Consider the following 22,024-nt stretch of genomic DNA (forward strand, 5'->3'; position numbering starts at 1 on the left):
AAATGGTAGGTGTGACTTTTCCCATAGAAATGGCCAAAGGCCAAATTTCAGACAATTTGGATTTGCCAGAGTCAGAACTCCTGTGTCTGCCACTGATTCTTTAAATTGCCTTGAGAGCCAAGGGAGACAAAAAGTTGGTGGGTGTGACACAGATGTTGTCCCAGACACTCACAGGAGGACAAGGTGGGAAGTGCCATAGCTGCTCTACTGTCCTGTGAGAACATGAGAGGCTGTGGTGAGGCCTCTGCATCACAAATATCTTCATTGTCAGATTATTGTAGCACCAGTCTGAGACAAATACAACTCCTTCCAATGGCTTTTGAAGGAAGTGCTCATGAAAGAATTTGGAATCCAATTTTCTCTGAATTTTTATTTTCATGTTTATCAGCTGACGTAAGAACCACATGAATGGTAAAAAGTGCAGGGAAGCTTCATGCTCTGTGAGAGATGAGAGGCTTCCTTTTTCTTCTCTGGTCTTTTGAATGCTTGAAGTTGTCATTTCACCATTTTGCTCAGTGATAACTAATGATAGAAGGATTTTTTTTTTGCATTTAGAACACGAAGAAGCTCAGAGGAAATGCCCACCACGCCTGAAGAACTTTGCTTTAAAGTATCTAATTTGGGACTGTTGTCCACTTTGGTTGAGAATCAAGGAAAAAGTGGCTGCTTTCATAAAGGATCCTTTTTTTGATCTCACTATCACCCTCTGCATTGTGATGAACACTTTGTTCATGGCACTGGAGCACAATAACATGTCACATACTTTTAAATTCATGCTTAAAATAGGCAACTTGGTAAGCAAATTCTCAGCTATGTGGCTTTTTATAGGATTAATTAATTGGTTGATGTGTCTTTTTACTTGAAACATAAAGAGTAACAGTAAAAATTAAAAATTAGCAAACTCTGCATTTATAAACTCTGTTTCTAATATAGATGATTCTTGGATTTTTTACACACTTTGGCATGCTCCTGAGAAGGCAGAAAACAACCCTCTCATTTTAATTAAAAGTGCATTAGGACTTCATAAACACGGGTTTTACTAACCTGTCCATGAATGTTATTTGAGGGAACATGACCTAAAGATAAGATAAATTCATGGCTACTTTCAGGCTGATGCTCCTGTTTCTTTGTCACAGGTTTTCACAGGAATCTTCACTGCAGAAATGATCTTAAAAATCATTGCTCTAGATCCCTATTATTATTTTCAGCAGCCCTGGAATATTTTTGACAGTGTCATTGTCACACTGAGTTTAATTGAACTGAGTTTCCCCAAACACAAAAGCAAGAAAGAAAGGCGAAAAGGAGGAACTCTGTCAGTTTTACGATCCTTCAGACTGGTAATGCTTCATGCATGCTCAGTTGTATGAAACTTTATCTTCTGAATTTAATAGAGAATACTTCTGTAGTTAGGAGGCAAGAAATGATTTTTTTTAAACCCCAATTATTTTTATTTCCTCATCTTGGCTTTAAGAATAAGAAACACACTCAAACTCCTTGTGATTTTAGAGTCAGAGTTTAATAAGTATATTTCTTTTGAATACACTGAGAAATATTCAAAGGAAAAAATATTCCAGAATGGACATGTTATAAAACTGATGCAAATAATTAAAAACAAGTACAGGAAATTAAGAAAAAAAGTGTCAGAGTACAAACAGAAACAAACAGTATTTAAAGAGAGATGTGAAATGATGTTAAGGTATCCATTTCATATACCAGAGATGGATTTAAATTGCTTTATCAAAAGATAGACTATTTTCATAGTGCTACAGCAGCAGTCCCTGAACTTTTGGTCCTTTATGTTACATGTAAATTAAGCACCATAATCTACATCAAGAGCATTGCATGGACATTTCCCTGTGTGAGCCAAGCATTTATCAGGGTCTCAATTTAGTCTGGTCCTTTATGAGGTGACTAGTTTATGTCTGCAATGTTGCCCAGTCAAAAGAAAAAATATCTATAAATACTTTTTAAAAGTATTAATGTGCCACAAATGTTGCATGGCTGGAATAATTCTGAATATCAGTAATTTGGTTATTGTAGGATTTGCATGGTGCAAAGATGAGTTATCTCTACTGATGTCTAACACTATGTTTTATGTTGCTACACAGCTGAGGGTCTTCAAACTGGCAAAGTCCTGGCCAACTTTAAACACTCTAATTAAAATAATTTGTAACTCCCTGGGAGCACTGAGTAATCTGACCCTCGTCCTGGCAATCATCATTTTCATTTTTGCTGTAGTAGGGATGCAACTTTTTGGGAAAAATTATGTGCTCAACTGCACTAAAATAAACAAAGACTGCAAGCCACGCTGGCACATGAAGGACTTTTTCCATTCATTCCTCGTCATTTTCCGAATTCTGTGTGGAGAATGGATTGAGACCATGTGGGACTGCATGGTGGTTGCTGAACCATCACTGTGTCTTGTTGTCTTTCTGCTGGTCATGGTGATAGGAAATTTAGTGGTAAGTTTCCTTCTCATCATCCTGTCTATGGTGGACTCCACTTAATGGCTGTTCTGTGAACAAAAGGTAGCTTGCCTAAAAACAGGTGGAAAAGTTACCTATCTATGTTTTAGTCTCTTTTTCCTTTCACCTTTGAGCCACTGCCTGTATTTTCCCATTTTGTGTGCTTTGCACACAGCATCACTTGACCTTTCCATGGGGCAATGTGACGAGGAATATCTTCGTGGTAAATACAATACAGGCAGCTATGTTTCTTCACATCTTGGGATTTGGATGTAAATAATCAGTGAGGCTTATGGCTTACCTGCTTGAATTAATTAGGCCAAGTGCTTAAGTCCCTCTTTAAATCAATTTTATTTAATTATTTTTAAGATCTCATGCAAGTACTGAGTTCTTTATCAGCAAATGGCAGAATCTACAGTGCTACCACTGAAATCAGGATTTTCTTTGGGAATCTCTAAGTACATTTACATCCAAGAGCTAGATCCTGTAATGGCATAACCTACACAGCCTCACACTCTGTGCTGGGACAAGCCTGCCTTCCTGTCCTGTGCTCTCCTTTCTTAATGCCCAAGTCATAAATATCTTCTTTTAGCAACTTTGTTCCTCGTGTCCTTCATTCATATACCAAATTTCTCTTAATTGTAAAAAAAAAATCTGAACATAATTAATCTAGGCAGACCTTTATGGAAAATATCTGTTCTGTGGCTGAGTACCAAATATATATTTAATGTCCTGCCTGTTCCAGACCGCAAGAATTGATGTCAGTGATGAAATGCTGTGAGTGATATTTCTATCACATAACGTTAACAGTCAAGCAATGAGGTGTTTAGCCTGTACTTTTTTGTCTGGGCTTTCTTATGGTCCAAGGAAGCCAAGAGAGGTATCTGGGACAGATTTATTCCAGTCTAAAGTCAATAACTAAGACAGATGGGATGAATTGATCTCTGGAAGGCTGATACTCTCCACTGCCTGTGGTCCTTGGATGGCTCACAGGTGTTATCTGCCCAGTTCTGCCATGATAAAAGTTAAGATACATGGATCCCATTTGAAACCAAAACACTAGTGAAAAAATTAAATTCTCATATTCCCTTAAAAGCCAACAAATAAAAAACAAATGGAGGTTTCAAAATTTCTGTATTTGAAGGTACTTAACAAATGGGAAAATCAAGCTTCTCTTGGTTTTGATTTTTGTGATAATGTGGCAGATTTGAGGAAATTTCTGGGCCTGAATCTGATCTCACAGAATTCTGGAAGTAACTCTACAGAGGCCTGATTTAATTCTAATTTGAAGAATGAAGAGACAATTATTAAACTGACAAGATGTGAATCTCTGTTACTACTTTAACCTTTGAAAAGTTGCTTTGGCCAAGTAATGCATTTGTCACACACAGGTCTGTTTTCTCTGGTATTTTAAATTACTTTTTTTGGGAGGAGGGCAATGGGAACATTGACGTTTCTGACAGAGAAGTTGATTTCATCAACCAAAATGTGATCAGTCGCTGTCATTTCCTTATCACCTTGGTTTTCTTGGTTTGCTCAGTAGAGACTGAACTTTGGTAGCATCTGTGTTCTTCAAAGTTAGAATTCAGATTTTTGAATGCTACTCTCTGGACTTTTAATTTTTTTATTATTTCCACTGCTTTCAGGTTCTCAACCTTTTCATTGCATTGCTGCTGAGTTCTTTTAGTACTGACAGTCTCCAGACAACAGAGGATGATGGAGAAATGAACAATCTTCGGATTGCCTTCGCTCGGATCCGCAAGGGATTCCACTTTGTCAAGAGCGTGACGTGGGATGCCTGTTGTAGGAAGCTCAGGCAGATAAAGAAAGTACACAGGAAGAAAATCAGATTGACTGCACAGAACTCACTTTCTTGCACAGAAACAAAGAGTTGTAAAGAGAATTACAATAATGAATGGATTGAGAAAAACAGGGACAAATGCCCAGGTCTTGAAGACTTTGTTAGCAACCCCAATATATTTGTTTGTGTCCCTATTGCTGAGGCAGAGAATACAAGTGAGGGTTTTGAAGATGACGATAAACTGAGCTCATTTACAGACACAGAACACAGCAAACAGGTAATGGAGTCCTTTATTTGTGTTGGAACACTGGAATCATGGAGAGAGATGAAGGGAGGGAGGGATGCAAGGGATTGTCTCTAGCAGAACAGGGTGGGATATGTTGATCCATTTCCAGAGAGTTACAAAGTTTTGAACTAGAACCAAAAGTGAAAATATTTAGAGCAAGGGTAAATCATCGCTTGGAGCCTTTTAAAACCAAGATTCTTTCATGATTTTAAAAGAAAATTGTTGCAGGAATTCCTAGCTGACATGCTGTGGTGCACACAGGTAATTGTGATAGTCCTTGGTGAAGCTGCATGTTTTTTGTAAAAATCGATGTGAATAATGTCAACTGGTTTGGTATTATTTGCACAAAAGTGTAAAAATACATGTTCTGCATACAGAACATTATCATGGATTCAGAATATGAATTTATAGCTCTGATTCTTACTTTGTCCTTGCTGTGTGTAGAATATAGTAATTACTAGAAGTGGATAGGATTAAGTGTGGAGTGGCTCTACTAAGGACATATTTTTGATATGACATCATATATTTACCCTATTTCTTTGTGCTCTATGAATTTTTCAGTTCTGTTTTAATCACAATTGTCATTCTGGTATCACAATTTCCCACCTTAAGTTTCCCTCTTAATTCCTATGTAAAAATTCTCACTTAAGTTTTGGATAGATCACCAAAATCCTTTAATTTCTGCATCTGTTTTGGGAAAAAGTTCTATCCTTAGGTAAAATCAGAGACTCAGTATGATCCTTTCTTATGACTCTTGTCTGGAGATTCCCACTTTAAATGAAATTTATAGCTTATTGGTTTTTTCCCTCTGAGTTGTACACTCCCTAAAAAGGCAAAAGAAAGCCCCTCTAATCCACAGATTAATTTCAGGATGAAAATCACCTGAGGCAAAGAGGAGACAGAGTAAAAAATTCAGGCAGCTGGAGTAAAGGATCGGGATTTTCCTCTGAAGAATTCAGTGTGCTTTATCTAGGAAAGGACAAGAAGGGTGAACTGTCATCACCAGAAGAAAAAGAGGTAACAATTTTTTTTTCAGTGATGTTGGCTTTCCAAAACTGGTCAAATACAGGCATATTCCTGTTCAGGGATTTACCAGAGTGGAGTTTCGTGCCAGAAGCAGCTCTGAACTTGCAGTAGCTGGTCTGTCTGGACCAAAGCCAATACTGGAGCTGGAATTCTTTGAGCAAAATCAAAGGATTTTTAGGTATTTAAAGACTAATAGAAGTGTAGGAAAGAGAGCATGTAGAAATGGGAAAACTACAATGTAATTTTTGTAATGATTATGAATAATTTATAAAATACTCTCTGATGCCTTCTATTTATTAAATCTGAGTCCACCAAAAAAGGGGAGGAGGATTAAAAAAATAATATTCAAAGAAAGATAAGCTTCCATGTGGGAAATTCCATCAAGTCTGCCTGTGTCCTAAGTATCTTGGGTTCAAGAAACATAATGCTTGAAATGAGTTTCTCTCTATGTCATTAAATATGATAGTTAGTAATTTACAGTATTTTCAAAATAATTTTGAATATAGAATACATTCAAAGAAGTAAAAACAGCATTATGGAAACATGAAGGAACAAAAGCAGAGAGTACATCATTGCTGACTCATAACACATTGTCTTTGCTTTAATGGGATGGCAAAAAGCTTTGTAACTGAAGAATGCAGGGTATAATTCCAATTTCTACTTCAGGAATACTGTCATGGGTGCTCAGTTCCTGGCATGACAACAGATATATTTATCTGGATCTCCAGTGTGAATGCATGTAATTCATTCAATTTCCATGATTTCATGGTTTTAACCCAAGTAATTTATCCCATTTTGAGAACTACATACACTAATATGCAATTTAAAAGTTCTTCAATTTCCCAGCTGATTAGGCAGTTACATCTGGTTCATGTAGATAGATATTGTAATTATAGAGCTTTGGCCTCTGTTTGAATGCACCCATTGGTACTTTTAAGCTTGTACCTTTTAAAGTCACAAAGTTTATTCCATTACCAATACTACTTGTAATATTAGTACACAACCAAGCTTTAATTTTGAGTTTTATTTGTTCATGGATTAATTTATTCATTTGGACCTGAATTAGAAAGAATCAGTAACTGATATTACTGTGCTCGGTAGTCGGACAGTGTCAGCTCTTCTGAAGTCAGCACAGTGGATCTGACAAATCCTGAAGATGTTTTAAAGCAGATTCCAGAATTTTCTGAAGACTTCAAGACTCCAGAACAATGTTTTCCAGAAGGTAAGGCTCTCATGGTTTCACTACTGGGAAGTGAGAAGAATGGAATCTCACCTTGTTTCTCGAGTGATACTGAGCCAATAGGGTCAGATTATTTTCATTTCATTTTAGTTATCTGAAAATGAGCTAAATAGTCCAAATCATTGTCCCTTTCTAGTCAACACAGAGACTGAGACACCTGAAAAATAAAACCTCTTCCCCTAAAAGCCAGTTGCTTCCAGCTGGGACATGGGCAATGGCATAGACCGCATTCCAAAAAACAGGATTGTGAAGTGAGGTGAATTTCACTCAGTTGCAGAGCAACCAAGTCACTCTGGGGGTTTAACATAAGAGAAGTGTATGTGATCAGGTCTCACCTGACAATGGTCACTTGGAACATCTGTTTTATTAATACTTGGCAGCAGTATTCCTTGAATAACATTTCATGGACAATCTCAAACAAAGGAGGGAAATAAGCAACAGAAGGTCCTAGGATTAATTGAATTTCTATAGGGTGATGATCAGAGAATCTTAGAATTACTTGGGTTGGAAGGGACCTTAAATATCTTCCAAAAATCTGAGAATCTCTTTTCAAATCTTCACACGACATCACCTAGCTTTGCAAGTTGTTCTAGGATGTGTTCAGTACTTTTATGATTTCTTCCTACCCTAGTATGTAATAATGGTGACTTTCATAATATCAATCCTGAAAAATTTGGTGGCTTTCTATGCTGGGGTTCCAGCAGTGGTGGACAAGTGTGTTATATTAAACAAATTAAAACTGGAAATTCTTCCTGGTGCTCCAACTGGGTCTTTGCTCACCCAGTCAGCCTGGCTGGCCATCACCATTTCCACACACATTTCTTCCCCCATTTTCCCCATCTCCCATCCATTTTCTTCAATTCTGTTCTTTTCCACTTACTCAGGCTGTGCTGTACCACAAAATGAGCAGGAGGAACTTCTCCAGCCTTGCAGAGCCCAGCAGCTCCCAGTCCCACAGTGCCTGAGCTGCCAAAGGCAAACCCTTTCCCCCCTCCCTGCCTTCCCATTCAACCACCACATCCTGGCTATTTTATGTGATGAGAACTCAGATAAATCAAATCTGGCTGACACTATTGCCATGTTCTGCAAAGCTGGCTTGTTTATTTTTTGTTGTTGTTGTTGTGCCTATTTTGGGTCAATGAAACTGGTAATCCACAGTTTTAGGATTTAATCAATAACAGTTAAGCATGTAGACATTATTTGAAGCTACAGAGATGTTATTCCTGAATGCAAAGTATTCTCTGAGTTGTAATAATACAAATACTTTTATGGTTACATTTTACATCATAAATCCTGAGGGAGATCCACTATATCTACATTGAAGTTTGATTTCTCCAGAAGAGAAAACCCACAAATATTACATTAATAACACAAAAGTCAGATTTCTGAGCAACAGTTTGTTTCTAGTTTTTTGTTGGTTTTTTTTAACTACTTCATCAATGGCATTTTTGTGCCAGTTCAGACATTAGAACAAAAGAAATAAAGGTATTTTTTTGTTTTCTTTTCCTGCTGCAGAGAAGAAAAGTGAAATGTCTTGCTTTGTTCTCTGTAGTCCCTGGCTGGAATGTGCCTGCTGTGGCAAAACCATGAGACAAATCAACCAAAGGTGCAGCAAACCTGTACCTAACACAGATTTCACCCTCCCCCCCTTCCAAAGTCCTTATCTTGTGCAAGTGCCATTCCTTGCCTCAAATTCCAGATCCACATTACTGGAGAATATTGCAGTAAAAAGAATATGAATATTTTTTTACATGTATTATAGCCTATCATAGATGAAAGTTATGTATAGATTGATATATAATTAATGTATAAGATTTTGCATATATACACATTATTTTTCCATGCCTGGAAATGACAGAAGCCTTCTGACTGACATTGTTTGCCATAGTGAGAAAATGAATTAATGCAGAGAATACAGAAAGGAAAAGGTTAGCCAAAGAGAATTAATTAGTGAAAAAATTAATAAGTAAGCAAACCCAGGATGTTGTAAATGGGTGATCAGAAAATACTAGGTGGCCCTGGCATCATTGTCTGCTGTGAGAAGGAATCTGGTGAGCTGGAAAGGAGACGTCTCATTTTATGGGGTCTATGTATCAGCTAGAACATGACATGTTTTTTTGGGTTCTGTGGTATAAAATCAGCCACTCCATACATTCAGAAGCAAATAAATAAATGAATAGACCTCACAAGGCACAGTGTAATGCTGCAATATTGAAGACAACTGTTTGCCTCCTCTGTTCCCGAGCCTTTTTGTTCAGGGATATTTTACCTCTGCTTTCCAAAGAGTGTGCAGAAACTGAGAAGGGCTTTTGTAGTATCAAGACTCTTCCCATGGCTTTGATGTTTTGTGTGCCCCAACCAAAGGTCAGTGAGAGCCTGTCCAGTGTCTCAGAAATCTCTTGAAATAATGGAAAGTTGTCCAAAGGGGCTCTCCCTACTGGGTATATAAATAGGAACTACAAGGCAAATTAAACTAGATGTATTCCAATTTTTTTTTCTCTTGGTAAAACAGGGAAAACCAACAACAACAATGCAGTAACTGTGACCATTGACTTTTTCCTGTCCCCAGAAGTTTCCTGGCCATGCCTTCACATTCATGTACATTCCTTCCATGCACTCATTGCTGTCTCTCACTTTCAGGTTGTGTTCGGTACTTTCATTGTTGCCTGGGTAGTGCTGTAAAGTTTGGAGGAGAAACCTGGTGGAATCTGAGAAAAACCTGCTACCAGATTGTTGAACACTCTTGGTTTGAATCCTTTATCGTATTCATGATTCTTCTGAGCAGTGGAGCCCTGGTTTGTGTAGCACATGTTTCATGTATCTACTCAGAAGGATTTTTTGGCTTTAATTTACACCCAGAGAAGTTGTTTTTAGCAGCAAACACAGTGAATATCTTTGAACTCATAATGAGGGAAAAGAAGAGTCTTCAAATAGCAGTCATTTATTCACCATTTTAATTATTGCAAATCTATTATTGATATTATTAAAAATTATAAGAGAGCATGAACAAAGCTAAGAATATATAAATCTCAGAAGCTGTTTCTGTTCTGGCTGTATACTGGATTTTTCTCAGGAAGTTATGTCACAATTGTGAAATATTAAGGAAATTTTATACCATTAAAACAAACAAGTGATTCTTAATACTTAGAAAAAAATAATTAGATTTTTTCAATATACAAACTTTATGATATAAATTTCTAAAAATATATACTGTCCTCTTAGGATTTCATTGTGCAGGAAGGATGCATCCACAGGGCTATACTACATAGAGAAAAAGAAAGAGAAGGCACAGGGAGAATTATACTTTTATCAGCTGGCATAGATTTTAGTAACAGATGATGTTCAGATCTGCATTAAAACAGAGGGACAAAGAGATCTCAGTGTTGCTTGACTTTAACAGTATAAGGTTCATTTCTGACTTCTGCCATTTATCTATATCAATTATGGTTTCAGGCATTTGAAGACATCCATATTCATAAGAGAGAAAGAATTCGAGCGATATTGGGATTTCTTGACAAAATGTTCACTTTCATCTTTGTTCTGGAGATGCTCCTGAAGTGGGTGGCTTATGGCTTCAAGAAGTATTTTACCAATGCCTGGTGCTGGCTGGACTTCCTTATTGTAGATGTGAGTTCTGCCTTTGCTGTTTCTACACAGGAATAGTAGCAGAATCCCTGATTATTTTCTGGATGCAAATTTCAGACAATGCCCTCAACTCCTGTAGCAATGGTGTCAGGATATTGTATTCCAGGCACCAAAAGTATGGTTTTGTTTGTTGGTTTGTTTAATTTATTTTTTAACAGAAATAAAGGTGACAGGACATTGCTCATACTTTTCTTTTGTCTTCCCACTCAGGTCTCATTGGTAAATCTCTTTGGCAGTACCTTTGGCCCCATGAAATCTCTTAGGACTCTGCGAGCTCTGAGACCCTTGAGAGCATTGTCACGGTTTGAGGGAATGAGGGTAAGGCTGATTGCAAATTAGAGCTTGTCAGAACTGATGAGCACCTAACAGGTTTATAACTCATCGCTGTGTCTTTAGGAAGTTCACATGTTTACTCTGAGTTCAGTTTAGGAACAATAAAATGAATTTTTAAAGAGCCCCTTAGTTGTGCTTTTCTGTACCTGGATGTTCCTTATAGACTTTCCTGGAGTGATTGATCCAAATGCTGTTGAAACTGAAACTGGCCTAGGTGGAACCTTGTTCCATTGCTGCTCAATCATTCTTGTGTTCCTGTCTTACTGAGGTAGACAAAAATAAAGTAGAGAATAAGAACTGTGAGCATGATTACAATTTTTGAAGTCTGATAGCAAGCCAACTCAGAGGAGTCATTTCAATTCTGAAAGATTTTACTGGATTGATTTACAAAACCTGTAGCCTATTAAAAGGTACTTTACTCAAATTATTGTTGCAAATAGTGTTCTTTCAGAAAGCAAAAGTGTTTGTCTGTAGAATATTTGATGCTTTTTTTTTCCATCAAAAAAGCACCTGGAACAAAGAGGTGCTGCTGGACATTAATTACATTTATTTATAAATTTACCATTGTTCAAATGCAGAGAGGGATTCCCTTATCCATCTGGTAAAATATATCTGTACACTGCAATGTGAAACAGTAGGATAACCACAGTGGTATTTAGGCAAAAGTCAGGTCTGTGGGATGTGCTCTGGCATGGGGAAACAGGTGATAGAAATGCAATCGATATCACTGACACACACTTACCTGAGCAATGGCTTTAAACTAATAGAGATGTAGATTAGAGGTTAGGAAGAAATTGTTTCCTCAGATTTCCCAGAGAAACTGTGGCTGCCCCATCCCTTGAAGTGTTCAAGGACATTTTGGACAGGGCTTGGAGAAACCTGGGATAGAGGAAGGTGTCCCTGCCTGTGACAGAGGGTTGGAACTGGCTGATCTTTAAGGTCCCTCCCAGCCAAAACCATTCAATGCTTCTAAAAAAGCAGACTCGATGCAGCTGGGACATGAATTGCTTTTGGATATATTCTGGAAGTGAGACTGAAAATTCTCTGATTGCAATCTTGACACTATGAAGAGAGAGAGAAATGGCATCCAATTAATTATCAGAATTTATCAGAATTTCCATGTCTGGAGTCTATTTTGAAATTGAAACAGGTGACATCATACTTTCTGTCTTGCCATGAAGTGTGTATGTGACAGGGTCTCCAAAAAACCTTCACAGGGCCTTTGAATCTTTCTGCTGGTCCATCAAGTTTTTCTTTGCCACCTCACAGATGAATTCGCTGCCTTCACTGTGAAACTCAAAGAAATGTTCCCACCATTCCCTTACCCCATTTTATGAAGCAATCTTTTATGTCTTAGCATACGTTAAAATCTACATTTATACAGGCACTTTTCTGTGCCTGTACAGCACTTAGCACAGAAAATGTACCTGGCTCATGGTTGTAGACCCCAAACACAATCATAATCTGCTAAAAGTAAATGAAGCAAATTACTAGTGGAGAATTATTACTGATCCTTTTAAAAACTACTTTTGACAATCTCAGAAACAGTCCTCTGCACTAGTGCTCATGGATGAATACTTCAGAAATTTTATGTTAATACAGTTTAAAACAAAGAAACAAATGGACTCTCTCCTATTGCAGAACCAAGGGAAAGTCAAAAAAAGAGGGTGGAAGTGCATTTTAGTAGTAGTAGGGTCTCACAGCAGACCAAGAAGTATCAGCTCTTGCTTTGAAAGCCCTAATAGACATTGTTCAAGGTCCCCCTGCCAGCTGTGACTAGTACTTACATGCAAAACATCAGATTTTTGCTTGCAGAGACAACTAAGTGACTGCTTACAGATACCCGGGCCCATCCTTTTGTTTTTGAAGTGTATTTTTCCTCTCCCTTTTCATCCAAGGTTGTGGTCAATGCCCTCCTGGGAGCCATCCCTTCAATCATGAATGTTCTGCTTGTCTGCCTCATCTTCTGGCTCATCTTCAGCATCATGGGAGTGAACCTCTTCGCTGGGAAGTTTGGGAAATGTGTCAATATGACAGATGAAAATTCTGAATTAAATAGCTCGATCGACAACAAAACAGACTGTGGGATGTATAACAACACTGGAAAAATATTCTGGGTCAACGTTAAAGTCAATTTTGATAATGTTGGCTCTGGCTACCTGGCTCTTCTTCAGGTGGTAAGTGCTGCTTACCCTCAGTAATCAGCACCTTGTCAGATGGGCTTTACCTTTTGTCAATTCCTAACTCGTCTCTGAGGGTGATGCAAGCAGTGAAATCTCCTACAGCTTGCTCTCCCCTTGTAGCTGGCTGTTCATGCACACAAATGGCAAAAGGGGGACAGATGAGACCCTGCTGTGATTTTCCAGGTGATAAAGTAACATTTGGTGAGCAGGTGCTGTTGCAGCCTCTAGCAGTTTTGTGATCCTGAGAGCTGGAGTCATCCTCAGATGGAAATCTGGGGCAAATAGTGACATTTCTGTCAAAATATGGATTGCCATGAAGGTTGCATGGCCTTAAGTATCACACTGATGAAGGTTTGCTCTGTCAGAATCCTAGGATAAAGTGTTCTGTCCCACCCTTGAGAGCTTTCATATCCTAACGAGGCTGAGAACGTCTCACACACAGCAGCAGCCAGAGCTCGATGCTTTGTGCTTGGGAACTTAGCAAAGGCTCTTGCTCCAGTCAGGGTCATTTAGATATTGCAAATAATGGGAAGACTTTTAAGGTCAAAGTTCAACACATTTTCCATCATCTTTCATTCCAGGCAACATTTAAGGGTTGGACGGACATCATGTATGCAGCAGTAGATTCACGAGAGGTCGGTCATTGTATTCAAACCACATTTTTTGTGAATGCTACTGCTTTCTCCTAATGCATTATTAGTTTTACACTTCTACATCTGCTGTTTGTTTGTGCTAAATACTTCCAGTAATTATTTTTTATCAGATGATGTAAACATTTAATCTGCAAATGATTCATAGTATCCTAAAGCTCCTCTGTTGCAATGGGGAGAGGGTTTCAGCTCTAGATCCACCCACTTAAACAGAACAAAGTGGAACAACTTTGGAGGGAAAGAATTTGAAATATAGAGGATGTCTTAATTTTATTATGAGTTCAAAGGAATAAAAGAATTTTTGCAGTATTTTAATATTTTAATACTGCTAATATTATATATGAAAATACAGATAAATATAAATAATATATCATACAATGTTATTATTATATTAATAATTATAATATTTATATTATAATAATATAAATATTAAAATAATAATAGTATTTTCATATGTTGATATGTTTTTGTGTGTGTTTCAATGTATTTCTTCTTTGTTCTTCAATGTGAAAAGTTATTTTTCTTCTTCTGATTTTGTTTTTATTAATAATAACCATCACAGAAGTTTTTTGCTAAGAGAAAAAAGAATAACATATCTAGGCCAAGATTTTTAATGGCAAGAGCTTAGATTTTGACTTCTACATAGTTTGCTTGATTTTTCATGTACTGAGAAATTTACAGCTCTTGTTCTTATTGGAAGGAACTGAACTTCTGCAATGCCTGTGAAAATCATGTCAAGAATATTCAAACAAAATTTTGAGTTATGCACTATTGGTAGTTTTAAACTATACCACTTCTGTCACAATTAGCAGTAAGGCTGTAAATCATAATTACTCCTGGAATCAATTTTTGAGAGGAGCTTCAACATGGAGATTATTCTGAACTGGGCCCATGTTGTTGTTGGTTATTTTTCAAGTTGCTTCTCACTCTTGCAGAAAGATGATCAGCCAAAGATGGAGAACAGTCTGTATATGTATCTCTACTTTGTGAACTTCATCATCTTTGGATCTTTTTTCACCCTGAACCTCTTTGTCGGTGTAATCATTGACAACTTCAACCAACAAAAGAAAAAGATAAGTGCATTGGCTGTGCTTTTGAGAACAAGGTCCTATACCTGGAATCTAAAACTTCTATCGGCATTTACCAGAGCATTAAGGATTAAGTTACAAGAAATAACTTTCTCCTTTCTTTTCCCCTGTAACCTGAACACCTAGATCTTCCTGAAACATTTCAAAGCCTCTTAAAATTTCACTCCTTTTTGGGAACTGAGCGTGACAGGAGACTTGTTATTTAGTAAGTGGTCTGCTACAGGTGCTCTGAAGAATATCTTGGATATTCAGCAAGCCCAGCATGTGGGAAGTCAGGGATAGATTTGTTCCTGTTCATGTTTTTTGTTTTCATGCTTTTTGAGTGAGCCGAGTTTCACACCAAGACTTCTACTCTGTGAATGTCTGGTTTGTGCCACTGATTTTTCGGACACAGTTAGATGATATGAAAAGGGCCAGTACCAGCAAGGTGTAAAAATGGAAGGAATGCTAGTTTCCAGAATTTTAGACATTTTAAGTACAATTGTTTTCTTCTCACCAAATAACAGTGACATTTCCTTGTATACTTAGGTGGGGAAGATATCTTTATGACAGAAGAACAGAAAAAATACTACAATGCAATGAAAAAGTTGGGATCCAAGAAACCTCAAAAACCTATTCCAAGACCACTGGTAAGACTGAATTCTTCAAAGGGAAAATTCATTGCAAAAGTACAATTTAATTCACTGAAAAGTGCATATATTTATATATTGCATATAAATGATTCATACTGTCTTTACATCGATACTCACACAGTGCTCTGTCAGTTCCACACCAAAATTGACTGAATTATTTTACAGGTTAAATATTCATTAAGTTCTCTGCATAAATATTACTGGGTTTTATATTCACCTTGGAAGTGATGAAACTTCAGGATGGGAAGGGATTTTAGTGTCATTTTTATACTCTGCCCCTCTCCAATTTCTCCAACTTCACTGTAGCTGAGTGACTTCGCAACATGAAAATTGAAAATGTTGGAAACATATATGGATGAGTACTCCTTATTTTCATAACTGATGTCAGATATATTTTTTTTCCCCCTCTAGAACAGATATCAAGGCTTCCTTTTCGACATTGCAACATCCCAAATCTTTGATGTTGTCATCATGGGTCTCATCTGCCTCAACATGATCACGATGATGGTGGAAACCTATGAGCAAAGTGAAACGAAGACAAACGTCCTCAGCAAAATCAATATACTCTTTGTTACTATCTTTACTGCAGAATGTGTGCTGAAATTGCTGGCTCTGAGGCAGTACTATTTCTCAAATGCCTGGAACATATTTGATTTAGTTGTTGTTATTATATCACTTGTTGGTAAGTAAAATTGTCTGGAAAATTCTTTACTATATCAATTATTATTCTTTTTAGGAAAAAAGAAGTAGTTAAAATTTATTAACTGCAAATAGGCATTGAAATGTAAGTCGTAATACTGTGAAGTCTTAAGGAAAAAATAACTACCCCCCTATGATGATATTAAATAATATTAAATGAGATTTAAAACAATTGTTTTAGTAAAAGTGTGTATATATTCATAATGGTTCTTCAGGGTTTTTTTTTCCTCATCTGAAATACAGAATGAATATCCCATCATAGCACTATCACATTACATAGTAATTTCCATTGTCACAGATTTAGTGCCAACTAAAAAATCTTCAATCAGATCAAATTATTGGGTTTTGTCATCTCTGTTTTTGATAGATGACTCAAATATATGGAGAATAGGAAGACTGGAACTAGATTATAGACAATGGAATTCAGTTTCTCTAAACTCGGGCATTGCTGACTGAAAATACACATTGTGTACCAGGATAGAAAAGATGACCAAAAATGTATTAGTTTTAATTTGAAGGGATTGCAATGGAAGAATGAGGTAAAGAGCTTGGTTGCAAATTTGAGCTTTCTGCCCATTTAACTACTCCCAGGGCTAGTACTGCCAACAAGCAACAGGCATTAAGGGGAAGAAAGAGATTTCATTTCTTTAGTATGACTCATGTCTTGGGTAACATTCCAGTAAGACTATGGCTCTTTCTTGAGAAAATTAAGTTTCTGGATTGTAAATACAGAAAAATGTACCCAAAACAGCTACATTTAGAAAAGACAAGCCTCTTCTAGTGCTACTAGATGTCACTTTTTTCATTCAAACAAAGAAAACGTAACATTCATGTGTGGCTATGTCCCTAAATGCACCAAGAGCCATTGTAGAAGTTGTGCATGCCAATCTACATCCATGACTGTGTTTGCTTCTACATATCTTGCCTATATTATCTCAATGGTAACCATGACACTGCATTATATCTTGTTTTCTTAGTTTACCTTTGTAGTGTCAGTATTTGAAGACAAATGTAGAAGGTAACCTGAACCTGCTGAAATATTCATGCAACCAGAGCCAAAGAAAACCATCAGTCACCAAGTGTCAACTGATACAGATATTTGAAGTTGTGCACAGAAAGTTCCTTGTCCCTGTGCAACAGGGACTGTCCTCTGATGGCTGAAGAATGTAGTTCATAATTGCTGATGTCTACAACTATTTTTTTCAGTCAGCTTCTCCTAAAAGTTATTCTGGTAGAGCTTAGCAAACACACATCATATATTTTTGAGCTGTGAAGATATTATCATTCCAGCCTCCTTACTAGTTAAGGAAAAACATGATAATCTAATGAGTTGTTATCCTTTCCTTTTCAGCCTTACTGCTTTCCAGCATTGGCAAAGCCTTTGAACATCTCTTACCACCCACACTCTTCAGGGTCATTCGCTTGGTCCGGATTGGGCGAATACTGAGACTCATCCGGGGAGCCAAAGGAATTAGAACTCTGCTTTTTGCCTTAATGATGTCCCTACCTGCTCTGTTCAACATTGGCCTCTTGCTGTTTCTGGTCATGTTCATTTATGCCATTTTTGGCATGGCTAACTTTGCCTATGTGAAGATGGAAGGTGGCATTGACGATATGTTCAACTTCCAAACCTTTGCTAACAGCATGCTCTGTCTCTTCCAAATCACCACATCAGCTGGCTGGGATGGTCTTCTCAGTCCTATTTTAAACACTGGGCCACCCTATTGTGATCCAAATGTAAAAGATACCATAGGTGAATGTGGTAAACCTGCCATAGGTATTATTTATTTTGTAAGTTACATCATCATATCATTTCTCATTGTTGTAAACATGTATATAGCTGTTATTCTAGAGAACTTCAATGTGGCCACTGAGGAAAGTACAGAGCCTTTAGGGGAAGATGACTTTGACATCTTTTATGAAATCTGGGAGAAATTTGATCCCGAGGCAACCCAGTTTATAACAGTCTCTGTACTTTCAGACTTTGCAGATGCTCTGTCTAAGCCTTTGCGTGTACCAAAACCAAACAAAGTTGAACTCACAGCAATGGACCTGCCTGTGGTCAGTGGGGACAAGATACACTGCTTGGATATCTTGTTTGCTTTCACCAAGAGGGTGCTGGGAGATTCTGGGGAGCTGGATTCTCTGAAAGTACAAATGGAGGAGAAATTCATGGCTGCCAACCCATCAAAACAATCCTACGAGCCAATATCGACTACGCTCAGACACAGGCAAGAGGAAGCATCAGCCACAGTGATCCAGCGTGCCTACAGGTGCCACCTGCTCCTGCGCTCCCTCAAACAGGCTTCCTACCTGTACCAGCACAGAACTTGCAGCACTGACACTCTGGGGGAGGCTGCTCCAGAAAATGAAGGACTTATTGCATCTATGCTGTGTGCAAATTACGGTAGGAGTGCTAACAAGTCTGAAACTTCGTCCTCAGTGTCCATCCCTCCGTCGTACGACAGCGTCACAAGGGAGAGTAGTGGCAATCTCATGGTTGAGAATGGAGAAATAACAGGCAATCAACAATCTCCAGGCGTTAAGTAGTTAATCGGTGACAAAGTTGCTAAGAATATTTTTAAATTTTCACAGAATATGATATGGTAAATACATGTCAGCTGAGGCAGCCTCCCTGTGAAACCAGGGCTGTTGATGGTGATCAGTTAATTACGGCAACTGGAGAATCGTGGCCTTTGGCTCTGCTGTGTTCAGTTTTCTTCAATATTTACAAGTTCAGAGAAAGGTTTTGGATCTGTTTGATCAAGGGCATCCCACTGCACAGCAGGTCCCACAGTACCTGAGTGCTGTGACATGTTCATAGCAGTGATAGGCAACCTCAGCTGATATTTTCCCTCTACAGGAAGCAGAGGAAAGTTCAAGCACCATTGGATCTACTGGAGAACAGAAAATGAATGTCAATATGAGCATAAATTGAAGAATAAAAAGGAGCTAAAATTTATTCCATTCCTAATTGATACTATAATTATGAACCTGTTTAGCAAATGGCTGCTGATTTTTTAAATCTTTTTTTTTTTTTTTTTTTTATGTTTAGGGACAGATGTCCCACATAGACCCTGCATGATCCACAGATATTCCACAGTGTAGTGGATTTCTTCCCATATGATCGATTTATAGAATAAACCAAGGCATGTATGTTATCATAGTTGTGTTACTGAAGTTTAATGAAATAATAAATACAAGTCTTAGTACTACAGAAGTCATACTGAGCAGAGCAAAACCTTGCTTTATGTTTTGCCTGTGAGGATTTTTATTTTTAACCTGGTTTCCTCTGGCAGTGAGGTGAAGGCAGTTGTGCCATCAGTCATCCCATAAAAAATTGTGTTTATTGCATACTTCCCTCAGACTTCACCTAATGGTTAAGTTTCGTGTTCAAGTTCGTTCTTGACAATGTGGTAGAGAAGAGAAACGCAAATCAACATTTCCACTGGCTGGAAATTGGTAATATCACTTCAGGCATTCCCTTAGACATCAGAAACCCAGGCTGGGGAGCTCCACATGGGACCCACGAGAGCTTGCTTGGTCGTGGTGATGAACATCACCCATGGCCATGGAAAGAGGCCTGGGCTTACAGCAGATGTGTCCCAGTGGAGGTAGAAACCTTTCTCCCTCCTGCCTGTGCTTCTCTGATGGGAGAACCAGCCTTCTCTCTCCTGCAAAAATTAGAAGAAACCAAATTATCAGTAATGTTGTCAATTAGGAAATCTGGGCTGATGTATTTGGGTCTGGGGTTAATGTAAGACTAAGGATTAATCATAAATTCCATTTCTCATGGAACTACATGTGCAGACGGGCTCTGATGGTTTCTCATCTCGCCACGTTTTCCTTATGAAGTCCTTTATCTTCATGTCCTTACATCTCAGGCTTCTCAGAAAAACACAGGCCCAAACACTTCTTCATCTTTTGTCCTTCGTACATGTACTTTGGAGATACATCCAGCTGATGCACTTTGCTGTCCGAGGACTGTTGTGTTTTCCTTTGTCACCTACTAGATGTAGTCACAAATTACCCCTGACATTTTAATTTCTTACATACACTAACGTTTTTCAAGTTTAAGATGCTTTTTTTTTTTCTTAGTTGCAAGGTTGCAGCTGTGATCACTGTTGGGTTTGGCAGGTTCTGGCAATGCTCAGGTGAGCTTTTCCCTCCACAATTATTTCAGCCAGAAAAGAACCCCAGTTCTGTGATTGAGTGGGACCTTGTGTGCACTCGTTTGCAACCTGCAGCAAGTTTTATTCCCTCTTGAATGCCCCTTCTGTGTGGTAGCAGTTCTATTCTTATGTCTTGTGTTGCTTTCTTCTCCTGTCTTTTCCACCTCTTCAGATTGTGAGCTTTTTGGACAGAAATTCTCTTTTACTATGAATGGTAAATTACACCTAATAATGAGACTCTGTTTTCAGCTAATACTGTCTGACGACTGATGCAAATAAATAATATTTATAGTACCTTTTAGTTTCATCTGTGATATTCCCTTAGCTTCTCCCAAGCCATACCTGAAATTGTAGTACCTTTAATTAGTTTTGACTAATACTTCCTCAGATTTTAAGGTAGGTGCACAGTGAATCTGTGTTATACCAGAAAAGTCAACAGCTCTGTGCCTTTGGAACTCAGGGGCTCTATTCCTTCAAATAAAAAATCTAAAAACCATAAAAGAATTAATGACATTAAATGGGTTTATATGGCTAAAATTATTTTTTAACTGCTTTCACAGCATGTGAACAACCACAGCTGAGGAGCTGACTACATGGCACTGGTGGGATGGTGTTTCCCAGCTCCACCCTGTTCAATGTCAGCTTCCCAAGATGTGCAGGATCCATTGAGGAGCAGTAATGAGCCACATGCATCATTCTCCTGGATTTGGGGGTGCACTGAACAGTCCTGACATCACATTCTCTCAGGAAATTGTATTAAACATATCTGTAACTCAATGTGGTGTGACTCATCTTTGCCAGTTTGTGTGCCAGGAAGAATTATTTTTCATTGTAAGAACAATTAACTGTTGGTCAGATACATACAAGTCCTCTCTGGAAAGGCCACCCTGAAACTGAGCCAGAGGAGATCAGATGCCAAAGTTCATTTGGTACCCTAAGTGAATCCTTTGTTGGTGCAAGAAATGACAAGTACCCTCTAGGGTGAACTTTACCTTCTGCAGAAACTCTGAGTAAAAGTGATATTGTCTTAGGGAAGACAGCTCCCTTGCCATGTTCTTTAACCACAGAATCATAGAATGGGTTGGGTTGGGAGGGACCTAAAAGATCATCTTGTTCTACCCCCTGCCACGTGCAGGGACACCTTCCACTATCCCAGGTTGCTCCAAGCCCTGTCCAATCTGGTCTTGAATGCTTCCAGGGATGGGGCAGCCACAGCTTCTCTGGGCACCCTGTGCCAGGACCTCAACTTATAGCAAAAAAATGTCTTCCTTATATTCAAGTTCAACCGATCCTTTTTCAGTCTAAAACCCTAATAAAGTCTTGCTCCACCTTTCTTACAAAGCCTCTTTATGTAATGAAAGACCACAAGAAAATCTTCGAAGCCACAAGAAGGTCCCAAACATTTGGGAGATGAAATTCGGAATATAAGCACGGCAGGTAGAAAATACGCCCTTAGAAATAAATAATCTTCCAAATCCTTCTGGTTCTCCTCTGAGCCTCTTAATTTTGGATCCTACTGATCCAAATCATGCTTTCCTGTGGTGGCTGTGTGACATACAGCCTTGTTTCCAGATGGATTGTTGTCCTTTTTGGTCATTCAGAGCAATATTTCACGTGATTTTAGTCATTATTTCAGCCAGGCTGCACTATCAGCCTGGTCTCTTCAACACTTACCTCTTTCAAACTCTGTATCACTTAAAATTTTACCCCAAATGATTGCATTTTTAAAGGAGATTATTAATAGAGACAACAAAAAATGGAGGCCTGAGAGCTTTTCCCTTTGACAGCCCATGAGAAACACAAG

The 22,024-nt window shown here is 38.2% G+C and overlaps 1 protein-coding gene across 1 annotated transcript in view; it reads left to right on the forward strand.

Annotated features, from left to right (window-relative positions):
- The window catches only part of LOC138106187 (sodium channel protein type 5 subunit alpha-like), a 33,827-nt gene extending 14,833 nt beyond the window's left edge, over positions 1-18,994 (forward strand). Inside the window, exons 13-27 of the mRNA XM_069006335.1 lie at positions 556-794; positions 1,137-1,337; positions 2,109-2,462; positions 4,112-4,543; positions 5,423-5,569; positions 6,680-6,800; positions 9,459-9,613; positions 10,272-10,445; positions 10,674-10,781; positions 12,695-12,973; positions 13,561-13,618; positions 14,569-14,706; positions 15,246-15,346; positions 15,761-16,031; positions 17,400-18,994. Coding sequence (XP_068862436.1) covers positions 556-794; positions 1,137-1,337; positions 2,109-2,462; positions 4,112-4,543; positions 5,423-5,569; positions 6,680-6,800; positions 9,459-9,613; positions 10,272-10,445; positions 10,674-10,781; positions 12,695-12,973; positions 13,561-13,618; positions 14,569-14,706; positions 15,246-15,346; positions 15,761-16,031; positions 17,400-18,598 — 3,977 coding nt within the window. The 3' untranslated portion in view covers positions 18,599-18,994. The remainder of the gene's footprint in view (positions 1-555; positions 795-1,136; positions 1,338-2,108; positions 2,463-4,111; positions 4,544-5,422; positions 5,570-6,679; positions 6,801-9,458; positions 9,614-10,271; positions 10,446-10,673; positions 10,782-12,694; positions 12,974-13,560; positions 13,619-14,568; positions 14,707-15,245; positions 15,347-15,760; positions 16,032-17,399) is intronic.
- The last annotated feature ends 3,030 nt before the right edge of the window (positions 18,995-22,024 follow it).

This window comes from Aphelocoma coerulescens, chromosome 2 (genome assembly GCF_041296385.1).
Source record: "Aphelocoma coerulescens isolate FSJ_1873_10779 chromosome 2, UR_Acoe_1.0, whole genome shotgun sequence".
Lineage (NCBI taxonomy): Eukaryota > Metazoa > Chordata > Aves > Passeriformes > Corvidae > Aphelocoma > Aphelocoma coerulescens.